Source organism: Eptatretus burgeri, chromosome 15 (assembly GCF_056783735.1).
Source record: "Eptatretus burgeri isolate ZD-2024b chromosome 15, Ebu_testis_v1, whole genome shotgun sequence".
Taxonomy (NCBI): Eukaryota; Metazoa; Chordata; class Myxini; order Myxiniformes; family Myxinidae; genus Eptatretus; species Eptatretus burgeri.
In genome coordinates, this window is record NC_140975.1 from 67,188,678 (window position 1) to 67,204,070 (window position 15,393).

A 15,393-nucleotide genomic window follows, 5' to 3' on the forward strand; every position below is an offset into this window, starting at 1 on the left:
GCTGTGCCCATCTGAGCATGGATAACAAGTTGTAAGACAGCTGTGTTTGCAACCCAGGTGTCTGAGAATCAAAAGAAGGCAAGCACACACCTTTGTTTTGTTTTTTTTTTTCTCTCTTTTCGTTTCATTTATATAACGTCCCAAAAACAACGAACATGAAGAACGTCAACATGGTCATCATGAACTACAGAATTAAAATAAACAGCTAAATGAAAAAGATAACAGTGAATATTGAAATATTGGTTTTGACTGGATCACTACTTGCTTGTGTGTGAAATATCAGCTGTCTCACCTGTCTGGTTTCATTGTATTGGGTAAAGAATGGCTGTTCATGTGATCATCATGGACAACATGTTGTGCCTTGTTCGATAGGAAGGTATACACTGTCATGACCCACTTTGGCATCATGGTTCACCCTCAAGGCTTAGTCGTCGTGGTGGACGCAGAGGCCCGACAGATCGTCAGGAGAGGATTTTGTGATTTGTTTGGGGTTCCGGTGGTTGTTTGCCTTTTCTCAATGGAAGACCGAAGGATCTTCAACATCCACCAGGTAACGCTAGCAGTTGGAACACCAACACTTAACATCTATCTGAGAGACCGTGCACTCATTTATCCATCACCCTGCCTGCGACGCACCAATCAGATGGACAGTTTATTGGCAGGTCGGGAATCGAACTCAGATTATACAGGTCAGAGGTAAGTGCGCTCACTACCTGTAAGACATTCACGTGTGAAAAGTATCTGAATGAAGAGTACCTGATATTTGTCATGCAGAACAAAGGTAAAGCATTTATGAAGTAGTTAAGGAATGACTAAGGGAAGTGGATATGTTGTTTTATTTATTTATTTGTATGCACCCTCTGGCTGCTTAGCTGCATAACTTTCTGGGGGCACAGCTGTGCTGCTGATGCAATGCCCCTCTTACCAGTAAGGCCATTTGGTAGTCATTCTGCCGCCTTCAGAAGAGTGACAGGCTGGGTCAACCCTACCTGGTGTTAATTCAATAGATTACAGGGGCTTGAACTCAAGACCCGAAGATCTTAAGCCATCCACCTTAACCCTTAATATAAGCCACCAGGCCTGATAACATGGTAAGACGGTTCCTTCCTTGAAATGTAATCGCAGCAAACGATATGGGCTGGCAGGACAACCTTCAGGTATGCACACAAGCCTCTAAAAGCTGTCCAGCCTTGGTTTGAATCCCGTCCAGCTAGCCATAAACTGTCCTGCTGGCGTTTCACAGGCAGGATGATTCATCAGTGTGTGTGTCGTCGCTCAGGTGGGATGGGACGTTCAAATAAACTGGGTGTTCCGTGTGCCGGCATCAGGCAGTGGACGTTAAAGATCCCACGGTGTCCTTCGTGAAGAGGAGGCGACTTATTGCCGGCACCCTGAACAAATGATGAATTCCTATAGGGGGCACTGCATCAGCGGCAGGACTGCGCCAACAAATGACGCAAGCCGCAACCATGTGACGCATACGAAATAACAATAATAAGAAGCCAACGGTATACACCACGGTTTGCATCACTCAGCCATTGATACATCACCGCCTCATGGCTGATAACAACCATGAGAAATCAAGATCCAGTGGTTTGAAAAACGTTTTATGACAAAAGCATTTTCTTTCAACTTTGCATCTCGAAATTCATAAATATAGAGTATGTATTAAGTATGATTACGAGTTCATAAAGACTGAGTTTGTACTAACTCTACAATTACAACTTCGTCACTCATTACTACAATGATGCTTGCATTTCAAAGTAAGCTAGAACACCAACGCACCTGTTATATTTGTAAAAATACTGATTGTAGTTGGGAAAATCAACATTCCAAAACGAAGGCACCAATTAGTATCGCTACCCAGCATGATGGTGGCCCCAGAGCCTAACAGGCAACAACAAAGTACTAGTTGGTGGTGCCTTCATTTTTTGAATACCTTAACATGGCAAATGCCTTTTGTCACTTCATATTGATATCGATTCTGGATTTTGCCAATGAGCCTTTTTCAACCACTTTAACATCCGAATGAGTTACAATGCCTGGAACCTCCACAAGCTTGGATCCTTATAATCTAAACAGGACTCCACTGGATTAAAGTTCAGCTTCCAGGTTCCTGACTCCTTGCCGTAGTCGAGGTAATCAGCTGAACATGGCATTAATCCTAGAGCCCCTGTTGACCCCAGTGCACAGCATCCCTGCACAGAAAGCATGCCTGGGGAGGATATAGGAGGCAGAAGGCCGGATCCTACAGTAGCGCCCATGTCTATGGGACTCATCCCGGAGCTAGGAGCCAGGTATGCTCCACTACAGTCCATGCCGGGGTACAAGGACGCGGTCGTGGTCCCTGTGCCGCAGCCTTCATGGTACATGCCATTAGCGCCGTAGTTGGCAGAGTAAACAGCACGTGACAGGACTGACGGCGACTCGCACAAGGGATTATTCACACCGAGAACTTCTGGAGAACCCGGTGCAGGGTTCCACAGGCTCACTGCCGCTGCTGATGCTGCCACGGTGGTCATTCCGCCCTCAGGACCGAGCCCGCTCGTTGTGCTTGGTGCGGCTCCATCTTGTGCCGTTTCCAAGGAAGAATTTCCTTGGGGGGAACATTTCCGCTTTGGTGGTCGTGTTTTCCCCACGCCGGAGCTTTGCTGCTGTCTGCACTTAGCCCGTCTGTTCTTAAACCACACCTGCAAGGGATGAAAAGTGTGCAAGACATGCAGTGATGGCATTTTGATCATTTTTCTAATTTTGCACAATGCTCAGGATCACAGAACCACCTGCATGCAATCTTCAACAAAGGTTCACCCGGATCTTTGAAAGACCTCACCTGGACACGCGATTCTGGAAGGTTTATTTGAAGTGCTACCTCCTCACGCATGAAGATGTCTGGGTAGCGAGTCTTCGCGAACAGGTTCTCAAGCAGGTCGAGCTGTGCGCGTGTGAATGTGGTCCTCTCTCGGCGTTGCTTGCGCGGAGCTGCTGTTGGCGGGGAAGCGAAAGGAACATCGAGGAAAGACAAAGACGTAGAACATGCGAAATGCTGAAATCCTGGCTACCAGAAAGAACATTGCAGAGCTTTCACAGGGTATACAGATTACAGTGGATTTGAGAATTAAATATATATATATATATATATATATATATATATATATATATATATATATATATATGTAGATGTGTGTGTGCGATTACAAAAGCCTTTCCCTTAGCGACAGAAGCCAACTCGTGTTCAGGGTATAGAGAGACAAACAAGTGTTAACTACAACGGCGCTCGGTAGAGCACATACTGTGCGTCTGGCTCGGCTGAACAGTTTACGTTTTGTGTCCCACCAATGACTGACAGGGCAGATCTGGATCCAGACCTGAACTGAAATTGAATCGGCTTGTTCTTGTCATATCACTAACTCATCCAGCTGGTTTTGTCACAACTCGTCCACAACTTTTTCAAATATCATGCTGGATATCGTTTTTGGCCCCATCTTCTCAACGATGAAGAATCATTTTTAAATCCTCATATCCAGACTCGGATCTTCACCAAAATGGAATCAATTCGTCCTTGTCAAACAGCCAATATGTCCGTCGTTTCATCCGAATGCAACCACAACGTTTCTGCTCACAGACAGACAGACAGACAGACAGACAGATAAACAAACATAACCTCATACCACCTTCGGTGGTTGCGGTGATTACACCGACACCTCAACCATCGTAACGTTCATTTCGAAACAAAACTCAATGTGATTTTTTAACATATTTTTTTTTTGTAAGTAATGAAGATGGTAAGGCTTTAGTTGTGGGCATTAAATAAAGTAAAATGATCCAAATGTTCCACGAGTTTTGTAAAACATGGTAACCGATTGTCAACATCATGATAGTCGAGAAGGGGTCACTGCGACGTTGAGAAGCGATCCACGTAATCACCACCTGTAACCCAGGTACGTCGCCTCAGGTGCATCGAGCAAATCAAAGCCTCACAAATCAATGGCCTTTTAGAACACGAATCCAAAAGCATTGATGATCTCGGTTTGTAATCGATATATTGATCATTCCTATCATATCACACAATGATGTGTCGTTATTCACCTGAAAAAACGTGTGCTTCAAATGAATCACGAAAACCTAAAGAGTGGTTTGCGATCCATTTGCAATGATTCCAACCAATAGTTCGTTCAACGTTGTTTCGGTCACTATGCTATTGTTGTTAAGGAAACAAAAGAGGACAAACAAAGCAATACGAATGAGTCGTCCACTATTGATGGAACGAGCTGTGTTCATGATTGCCGTTTCAGTGGAATTTGCAAAATGAGTTAAACTTATTAGTAATCAGTGATGACATCATCATTCCTCAGTTTGAACTCCGAGTCCAACGCTCACCTGCGTATCCCAGCGCCGGGTGGAACAGGTCCAGTGCTGGCGTACCCAGACTAACCCCGGTAATCCCTGCATACGATCCCGGCTTCAAGTCCAGATATGCCATGGTGACCTGCTAAGGGAGTTAAAAGCGGTTGAAGTCGAAATTGCGTCGTGTGACCACTTTGCTTCCCTTCCTGTAAAGCGGTCTCCTTTACCAGGAGGTGATGTATCCCCCCACCGTCCAGTTTGTTGCGCGCTTTCGTGTCATTCGATTCACTCCATCACCGCCCGATCAACCCATCACCTCTCCCCCACAACAAACGTCCCACGTTTCACACCCTACCCGCCCAGTTGCATTTCTCCAACACCTCCCCAAAGCTTTGCCCTCACCCAATGTCCGGTTTGGCCTGGACTTGCAGCCCAATTAGCAGAATGGACACGCAGCAGGAGATCCCTTCTGTGCCGGAAAGCTTTGGGACCCTCGATCCTCACTGACATCGCTTCCCTGTTGCTCACAAATTTGATGTCATTGCTCGAAGTTGCCAAATTCGTCGGTATTGATTAACAAACTGACCAGTAGGTCTCAGGACGAACGGGGAGGCAGGGAAGAGTTACAAGTGACTAGAAACAAATAAAGGTTTGAGACTTCAACAAAGAAACAGGACTAATTAGTACAAGAAGCAGAATTATCTGCAAAGGTAAACCCATAAATGAACTAGAGGTGTATCCGTTAGAATCGCATACCAACACCAGGTTGAACAGTTTACGTTTTGTATCCCACTAATAGGCCGGATCTAGATCAGACCTGAACCAAAATCAAATCGGCTTGTTTTCGTCACCTAACAAACTCATCCACCTACTTTTGTCGTAACTCGTCCACAACTTTTTGAGCTATCACGATGTATATCGTTTTTGGCACTATCACTCGATGGTGAAGAATTATTCGCGAAAATTCTCGGATCCGGATCGGGACTTTCACCCAAATCGAATCAATTCATCCTTGTCACACGCCCAACCTGTGCACCAAATCTACGTTCAAACCCGTCCACAACTTTTCGAGATATTTTGTTCACAGACAAACAGACTGGGGTGAAAACATCACCTCCACCCATCTTCGTTGGTGGAGGTTGTGTGACCTCACCTCGTACATATTATACAGACCGGCCACGAAATGTTCACGCTTTTCCTTGATTTACAGGTTGTAAATGTATCATCGTCTCATGGCCACCGCTGTGTGTCGGAACATCCGTTGCTCAATCCTCAGGTATTGAAAGTAAAATTGATTAAAAAGTACACGTAAACCATTCTTGACCTGCAGATCGTGAAACGCTTTCAGAACTCCTGTTGCAAATCGAAGGATCTGCTTAAAAACCTGATCGATGATCTGTCTAGATGCGAAATTTACTGCTTTGTTCAATAATTTACTTTCAATGCGACGCGAATGGAGAGGAATGTGCGACAAGACGAGTGAGCTGGCTCACATGATGTGGTGGACACATGCGTGAAAAACAACCAATGTGACAGCTACGTTTGAGGAAGAACTTGTCGCTTTATCAAGATATTTTTTTCGGAAGAACTTGTAACTTCAGAGAATATCTAGAAGGACCTTTAGCTTTTTCTAAATAATTTTAAGAAGAGCTTGTGGCTTTATTTATCTACTTTTTATGAGCAGCTTGTAAAGCCTGGTGTTGGCTTCACGGGTTAGGGTGGCTGGCTTGGGATCCTGGGGTCCTGAGTTTGAGCCCTGTAGGCTGCTGAATTAACACCAGGTGGGGTTGACTCAGCCTGTCATCCTTCCGAGGTCTGTAAAATGAGCACCAGTGTACTGGTAATAGTGGCACTGCATCAGCGGCATAGCTGCGTCGCTAACCAATGATGCAACCTACAGCCACAGGCTGCACACGAAAATGTGTGTGTGTGTTTGTGTGTGTGAACAGCCTGTAATATCTAGTAAGCTGACAGGATGGCCTTCAGGTACACATACTAACCTCCTGACCCATCTATAAACTGTCATCCCAGTGTTTCACAGGTGGGGTGATTCAACAATGTGTGCTGTCCATCGAACGGACGCTAAATGGGAATCCCATCTGCCAGCATTCATGATGGACGTTATAGATCCCACGTGTGCTTTGTGAAGAGTAGACTTGTTATCGCCGGCACCCTGAACAAATCAGAAATTCCTTCCCTAACCAGCATAGGGCATTGCATCAGTGGCACAGTCAAGTCCCGGGGCCAGTTATGGTACCCCCACAGCCTTGTGCTGCGTACAAACGAAGAAGACTTTATCTGGCCAAATTTTAGGAAGAGCTTGTGGTTTTATTGAACTACGTTTTAGGAAGAGCTTGTAACTTTATCTCACTAATATCTCGGAAAACCTTTAGCCTTTTCGAGATAATTTAAAGAAGACCCTGTGGCTTTATTTGGCTACTTTTTATGACCAGATTATAACTTTATTTAGCTACTTTTTAGGAAAAGCTTGTGGCTTTATCTAACTGCTTTTTAAGAAGAGCATGTAACTTTATCTCACTCATATCTAGGAAGACCTTTAGCCTTTTCTCGATAATTTAAATAAGAGCTTGTGGCTTTATCTTGAAACTTCTTTTGTTAAGAAGGGCTTGGAACTTTTTTGGAAGACCTTTAGCCTTTTCGAGATAAGAGGTTGTGGCTTTATTTGCCTATTTTTTATGACCAGCTTGTAACTTTATTTCACTAAATTTTAGGAAGAGTGCTTATTGCTTTATCTAACTATTTTAGGAAGAGCTTATAAACTCCTAAAAATAGTTAAATATTAAAAATATATATTTCTATATATGCATATAAAAAAAGTATTGAAATATGCGGAGTGTGACAAACACTCCCCTGATCTCCAATGGCCATAAAGTCCGACACCAAAGCATCACCTCCAATCCGGAGGCCTCATCCCGGCAACTCTGTCAAACAGACAAAGATTACATGGTTAACATCAGTTAAATATCAAACGGAGCCACCTATCCGGATTTCAGGCTTATTTACCTCTTATGGAGGCACCTTTTTTTATACAAAAAAGTTTAAAAAAACATCAAAACATTTAAACAGCTTGGGACGTGCACCTTGACCCCATGTCCAAAGCAAACAATCCAACAAGACTGTCCCATTAGCATACATGTGCCCCTCAGCCCAAAGGCTGAAGCACATGGTCAAACAAACACACACATCGTAACCCCGAAGGGCCAGAATGCATGGTCATACAATTGGACCCCTCCATTGGAGAGAGTGCCCGTGACTTCAAGAGCATGCCGCCCCGAATTTTCATCAGGACGGCATACCGGTAAATTTCTAATCAATGATGACCACAATCGTCATTTAAACATCAATCACACTTCCTGGTTGTAATGGTTTGCATTTGCGGGAACAACCATCTGGGTGGCAGACGGATGGTTGTTCTTTGCGGATTATGCGGTTTTGCTCACTACGATGATTTTGCTCACTACAATCCGTGATGATGCTCACTACAGCCAGGTGCAATTATTTACACACACACACACACACACACACACACACACACACACACACACACACACACACACACACACACACACACACACACACACACACACACACACACCCAAGTTTGCTTTCTTGATGCAAGTTCCATCTCTCTCCCAAGTTTGGGCAGAGGAGGAGCAAATTTCGCATGCGCAGTCCAAGCTCCGCCACTCTCCTCAGCAAGATGGCGCAGATGATCGCTCGGTTTCTTTTGGCCCGGTATTATAGATACGCAAGTTTACTGTTACCAAGGGTCACATACGGTACCCTTAAATTGATACGTGTACAATGTACAGTGCATTCAGAACGTATTCACACCCCTTGAACTTTTCACACTTTGTTGTGTTACAACCTGAATTTAAAATGGATTTAATTTTAATTTCTTTGTCACTGATCTGCACAAAATACCCATAATGACAAAGTGAAAACATGTTTTTAGAAATTTTTACAAATTAATTGAAATTGAAAAGCTGAAATGTCTTGAGTCAATAACTATTCAAATCCCTTTGCTATGACACTTCAAATTGAGCTCAGGTGCATCCAATTTCCTTTGATCAACCTTGAGATGTCTCACCTACTTTATTGGAATCCACCTGTAGCCAATTCAATTGATTGGACATGGTTTGGAAAGAAATACACCTTTCTAAAGTTCCCACAGTTGATAGTGCATGTCAGAGCATGAAGTCCAAGGAACTGTCCATAGAACTCCGAGATAGAATTGTGAGGAGGCTTAGATTTGGAGAAGGGTATAAAACAATTTCTAGTGTTGGAAGTTCCCAAGAGCACAGTGAGCTCCATCATGAGGAAATAAAAATAATATGGTACCACACAGACTTCCCAGAGCTGGCCGTCTGACAAAACTGAACAACTGGGCAAGAAGGACCTTGGTCAGGGAGGTGACCAAAAACCCAATGACCACTCTGACAGAACTGCAGAGTTCCTTGGCTGAGATGGGAGAACCTGCCGGAAAGACAACAATCTCTGCAGCACTTCACAAATCGAGGCTTTATGGGAGAATGGCCGGACAGAAGCCACTTCTGAGAATAAGGCATATGACAGCACACCTGGAATTTGCAAAAAGGCATGTGAAAGACTCTGACAGCACTCTGACAAAGACTGAAAACAGTCTATTGGAAACCAAGCACAGCTCATCACCCATCTAACACCATCCCTGCCGTAAAGCATGTTGGTTGCAGCGTCATGCTATGGGGATGCTTTTCAGCGGCAGGGACTGGGAGACTTCTCAGGATAGAGATAACAATGAATGGAGCCAAATAGACAAATCCTTGAGGAGAACCTGCTTCAGAGTGCAAAAGATCGAGACTGCAGCAAAGATTTACGTTCCAACAGGACAATGACCCCATGCATGCAGCCAAAGCAACACTGGAATGGCTTCAGAACGAGAATGTGAAAGTCCTTGAGTGTCCTAGCCAAAGTCCAGACCTGAATCCCATTGAGAATCTGTGAAAAGACTTGAAGATTGCTGTTCACCGACACTCTCCATCCAACTCGACAGAACTTGAGCAAGTCTGTGAGGAAGAATGGGAGAAAATCCCCAAATCCAGATGTGCAAAACTGATATAAACATACCCAAGAAGACTCGAAACAGGAATCGCTGCCAAAGGCACTTCTACAAAGTATTGACTCTGGGAGCTAAATACTAAATGACACAAGACATTTCAGCTTTAAGTTTTTCATTAATTTGGAAACAAGCTCAAATGAGCTAAGATTCTCGTCCTCTTAAGGACGACATCATAAAAACGAATACGACGTCATTGTGATGTATCAGGTCTGCGATAAATTATCTGTGCTAATGCCCGGCTTGATTCCCGCAAACAAAATTCAAACAGCTTCCCTAGTTTTGGAGATGATGGTACAGGCGATTTCCATTAGTGGCAATATTATGACGTCAACTTTTTTCTAGGAAGAATTTCCAAAATCGGAGGTGGTTACTGCCTGTGAATGGGCTTTCTGCATATACATGGCAAGTTTCATGAAGATCTGATGAAAACTCTGGGTTGTGAAACAAAAAAATGTCAAAAAAATAGGAATGACCATAAAAATTGATATGACGTCATAGTGATGCATCATATGTGCGCCAATTCATCTCTGCTAATGCCCTGTTCGATTCCTGCAAACAGAATTTTAAAAACTTGCCAAGTTTTGGAGATAATTTTTTTAGGCGATTTCCATTGGCCGAGATATTTTGACGTCATAACTTTTTTTCTTGGAGGAATTTTCAAACCGGAGATGGTTACTGTCTGCACAGGGTATTTCTACATATATGTGCGAAGTTTTAGGAAGTTTCGATGAAAACTGTAGGCTGTGAAACAAAAAAGTCCACAGGGTCATTCAGTGCCAACTCACCTAAATTTCAAAAACTTCCCCAGGTCACCTCCTCAGATTTTGCTGGAAAAATTCTTAAATGTAGATCTATACAGCTCTACCCACCATGCAAAAGATTAGCTTTCAATTACTCATAGTTTAAAAAATATCTATCTCTCGCGACCTTTTAAATTTGGCCCTAAAAATGCCAAATGTGAAAAACGCATTTTTTTCCAACTTCAGTGGCTTATAATTTTATAATGGACTACGCGAGAAAGCTAATATTGCAAATATTTACTAATTGACATCCAAATTTTTCAATGATGGCATCAGATAGCTTCTGGGATGCATATTTCTCAATCTATAGGAAGCTAAAAATGGCTTTTGGGCCAAAACGAGCTAAAATAAGGTGAAACTCTAGGAGCCCTCCTGAAAATATGGAAATTATAATTTTTTCCTCATAAAACAGTGTTTATAGAGTCATTATCTATCTATAGATACATTTTGTTGGGATAATACAGTTAGGTGATGAATTATAAAAGTTTTAACATAAGCCCTTGCCTCCGAGGGCTCTAAAATGGACCAATTTTGTCCCCTGGTTTGATAACCATGTGGCGAGGGGTTTAGGAACTTAATTTTTTTTCTAAAGATTGCCTCATATAAGATGTATCTACTGACCGAATAATTTTATCTCATGCCCATGGCTTCATATTAAAATAAATTTTTATTTGCATGCACGTTTTTATAATTATTCACTTTTTTCATATTCATGAACTTATAAATCTGAAACTGAACACTCGAGCAAAGTGATACTGCAGGTATTTATAAACTGGCATATGAAATTTAAGGACCTGTTATCAGAATGCCTGATAAATGTATGTTTCCATCTGTAGGAAGTTGAAAATACCACTTTGATCAAAAATGGTGAATATGCAGGAGGCATTAACTGAGCGTATGTAACAACTTAGATTATTCTTCTCATAAATTAATAATTATAAGTACATTTTTTATTCAAAAATAAATTCTTGTAATGATAATCCAAACATATGCTTGGGTTTTCATTTAAAAAAACATGTCCTACAGTTCTCTATTTGAAGTCATTAATTATGACATACACCACTAGATGGAGTAATGGTCTGTCACAACACGAGGAGCAGCACAGTCAACCTGTCTGTCTGTTTGTCTGTTTGGAGAACAAAGGAGAGGAGGAAACAAAGGAAATGGATGCAGAAAAACCTGGGCCCAGTGGCAAAAGTTTGACAAGTAGATGCACTGTTGGAACCAAATTAGACATGGAGTGTCACAAGACCTATTATACAAGAAAGGTTGGGCTAAAACAAGTTGCTGCTTTGGAGAAGAAGTCACAAGAATTGATTTCATGGAGATCAGGAATTACTTTCAGTTCAGAAGACAGTATTTGCCTACATCATGATCAAATTCTTCTTTGTGACATCACAAGAAATCCAACAAAATGCAATGGAGTATGACCTTGAGAAGCGCTTCAGAGCAGCAACAACCATTGCTGGTACACGGTCACACCATGGTTTCCTGCCAATCTCCTCAACACGTCTGGAGATGAGAAGGGTTTCTTCTGATGCTGTATCATAAACAGTATGCACAGGACCGGAAACCACACAAGCTTATCTGTCCCAGTTATTAGTCCCAACCCTAACTGAACTGGATGTATACCAGGCTGGGAAATATATTGCTTGTGTTTATGACAGAAAATGGTACATTGGGAACATTGTCAGAATAAATAATAATGAAAATGATGTGTTTGTGAACTTCATGAAGCAAGGAGGGGGTAACACATTCTCATGGCCTCCAGAAAAAAGAAAGATCAATGCTGGGTGCCATTACTCGACGTTCTTTGTGTGGTTGAGGCCCCTGACATAAAATCTGGTGGACGTCAGTACCAACTGTCACAGCATGACTTTAAGCATGTTCAAGACCTGTTTTCTAATATGTAAAATTCTGTGCCTCTGAGTGCTAGATTATCATGATAATGAATGTCATAAAAGATGAAAGGTCATTAAAGAGTTTTCTATGGTATAAAAATTACTAATGTTCATTGTCTCTGTATATCTGTAAATAAAAAAGCTGCTACTCAACTATTCAAATTTGTTCTAATTTATAATTTGCAATCACTTATGAAAGTAATCATTAGCATGTATTTATGAATAAATTACATCCTTATCACTAATGTCTAATAAGAAGCATAATTTAGCCTCATGCACACCCCTGCAAGTTCACCTTGTTTTGTACCAAGTGGGCCAAATTGCCATATTTTGCTTCCTAAAACTAGAGTATGTGCTTTCTCGAGACATTCTGATGCTACAATCTGAAATTTTGTATACCAGTTTATAAAATTCTGCAGTAACTCTTTCCTGGATAGTTCCATTTGATTTATAAACTTCTGAATATGAAAAAAGTGAATAATTATAAAAAACGTGCATGTAAATAAAAATTTATTTTACTATGAAGCCATGGGCGTTAGATAAAATTATTCGGTCAGTAGACACATCTTATATGAGGCAATCTTTAGAAAAAAAATGAAGATCGTAAACATGGTCAAACCAGGGGACAAAATTAGTCCATTTTCGAGCCCTCGAGGCAAGGGCTTATGTTAAAACTTTTATAATTCATCACCTAACTGTATTATCCCAGCAAAAATGTATCTATGGATAGATAATGACCCTATAATCACTGTTTTATGAGGAAAAAATTCTAAGTTGTTCCATATTTTCAGGAGGGATCCTATAGTTTCACCTTATTTTAGCTCGTTTTGGCCAAAAAGCCATTTTTAGCTTCCTATAGAGTGAGAAATATGCATCCCAGAAGCTATCTGATGCCATAATTGAAAAATTTGGATGCCAATTAGTAAATATTTGCAATATTAGCTTTCTCGAGGAGTCCATTATAAAATTATAAGCCACTGAAGTTGGAAAAAAATGCGTTTTTCACATTTGGCATTTTTAGGGCCAAATTTCAAAGATCTCTTAAGATAGATATTTTTTTAAACTATGAGGAATTGAAAGGTAATCTTTTGCATGGTGGGTAGAGCCATATAGATCTACATTTAAGAATTTTTCTAGCAAAATCTGAGGAGGTGACCTGGGGACCCTTAGGTGAGTTGGCACGGAATGACCCCACAAGAAGATCAAGAACAACAACGCGAGTAAGACTTAGAGATCCTCCATGAGGATCTAAAAACATGTTTAAACTTTGTCATTATGGGGGTATTTTGTGTGGATCGGTGACAATTTTTTTTAAATTTAATCCATTTTAAATTCAGACTGCAACACAACAAAACGTAAAAAAAAAGTCGAGGGGTGTGAATACTTTCTGAAGGCACTGAACGTGGAAATGGACACTCTATCCTATGTTCATCACATAGGCCTACAAAGTCTAAAGCAATAACACTGATCGATGTGGACAGGTAATTATCATTCACTTTAGAACGCTGACAACACTATTCAGCAAAATGGAAACTGTACGGAAAATGAAACTGTACTTCATTATTACTGGCAAAGGTTTATCATTATGATAGAATCATTATGATGGATTATTGTCCAATAAGATCATTGTAATGGTTTATTAGCTCACCTGGAATGTCGTTCCAGGGAGCTTATAGGATGGCCCATCGTCCGTCCGTGCATCCACAAATACTTGCAATTTCTTCTTTGAAACTACACATATGATTTTGATGAAACTTTAACACAACCTTCATCACCCTAATGTGTACCAAAGTTAGTTCATAGCATTACAAAAAAATAATAATAACAATAATAAAAATCATCAACCCATAAGGGGGTCGATGAGGTTTACCCACCAAAATGGGTATTTGCTTTCTTCTCAGAAACTACACATTTAAGTCCATTGAAACTTGACCACAACCTTCATGACCCGTGATGTACCAAAGTTTGTTCACGGCATAAAAAAATTAAGGGTCTGAAGGGGTCTACAGGGGGGTTTCCCCCCTCCCTGAAGAGGTATTTGCTTTCTTCTCGGAAACGACACACACAATTCCGATGAAACTTGACTACAACCTTCATCACCAATGATGTACTAAAGTTTGTTCACACCATTAAAAATAATAATAAAATTTTAAAAATCAGGGTCCAAGGGGTTGTACGAGGATTATCCCCCAAAAGAGGTATTTGCTTTATTCTCCGAACCTACACACACAATTTCAATGAAACTTAACCACAAGCTTCATCACCCATGATGTACCAAAGTCTGTTCATGTTATTTAAAAAAAAAATTTTTTAATTGGGGTCAAAGAGGATTTATGGGCAGGGGGGTGGGAGGAGGGGGGTTGCACCTCAAAATAGGTATTTGCTATACCATTGGTTCATTGGTACATTTTACTGATTCCACCACACGTTGACTTCCTCTTCAGCACCATTATTCTTCCAGGTGAGCACCCAGGGGTATTATCCATATTTTTATATTTCGTGTTAGGAAGTTAAATATGAGGTGGTTGTGGGTTGCTGTTCACCCCAGTCATACTTGTTCATTATTTAATCAAACTGCACGACTATGACGGCAGTATTTACATCATGCTTGATTAATCTTTTTGAGATTTTTCACCGACCATTTCATCAGGTTTAAATAAGAGAATCTCTAATTGTACAGGGCAGCATTCAGATCGCTAATTTGAAAGCACAGCTGCTCCGTGGGACGTCAGCTGTCAGGCAAGATCGGCACACGGGCATGGACGGGAGATTACAAAACGACGATGGACGGTAAGGAGCTTTATGAAGGGCTTATGGGTCCAAACAGATGTCCCTCAAAATTACAAGCTCTCAGCATAATAAAGTGCACACACGATGCCGTTACATTAACCTTTGGGTCGGTTAAACTCGCGTGGAAGTTCAACATTAGGACGTATTTTCATTGTCCCGCAACCGAATGCAGTCGTAATCACAGGTAACAAGGAAGAAAAAGAAAGGAATCCGACACAAACAAAAACCTATAACCACTTACAATGACCAATGGAACACACGTTGCGGCTGTCTCATGTCCAAGGACATTGTAAGGCACAGCTTCGGAATTATCTGCTATAGTCACCTCTCTCTGACCCTAATATCCATCCCACGGCTGTGCTTTTTATGTCTTCATCGGCTTTACCTGCGCTTTGCCACACTTGTGACATCGAGCTTTAGTTTATCAACCAACACACAA

The 15,393-nt window shown here is 41.4% G+C and overlaps 1 protein-coding gene across 1 annotated transcript; it reads right to left on the reverse strand.

Annotated features, from left to right (window-relative positions):
* Positions 1–231: 231 nt before the first annotated feature.
* Positions 232–5,744, reverse strand: LOC147012396 (homeobox protein otx5-B-like). Its single transcript, XM_085856509.1, has 3 exons — positions 4,378–5,744; positions 2,831–2,982; positions 232–2,690 (listed from the first exon to the last, which is right to left on the reverse strand). The coding sequence occupies exons 1-3, from the start codon at positions 4,478–4,480 to the stop codon at positions 2,034–2,036; spliced, it is 912 nt and encodes a 303-aa protein (XP_085712635.1). The 5' UTR covers positions 4,481–5,744; the 3' UTR covers positions 232–2,033.
* Between the last annotated feature and the right edge of the window lie 9,649 nt (positions 5,745–15,393).

Excerpts from the sequence above, each read along its gene's own strand:
- LOC147012396 (XM_085856509.1), bottom strand. The coding sequence starts at position 4,480 with ATGGCATATCTGGACTTGAAGCCGGGATCGTATGCAGGGATTACCGGG. Across the intron at positions 2,983-4,377 it reads CCCGGCGCTGGGATACGCAG|CAGCTCCGCGCAAGCAACGC; the intron begins GTGAGCGTTGGA and ends CCCCGCCAACAG. Across the intron at positions 2,691-2,830 it reads TTCCAGAATCGCGTGTCCAG|GTGTGGTTTAAGAACAGACG; the intron begins GTGAGGTCTTTC and ends CATCCCTTGCAG.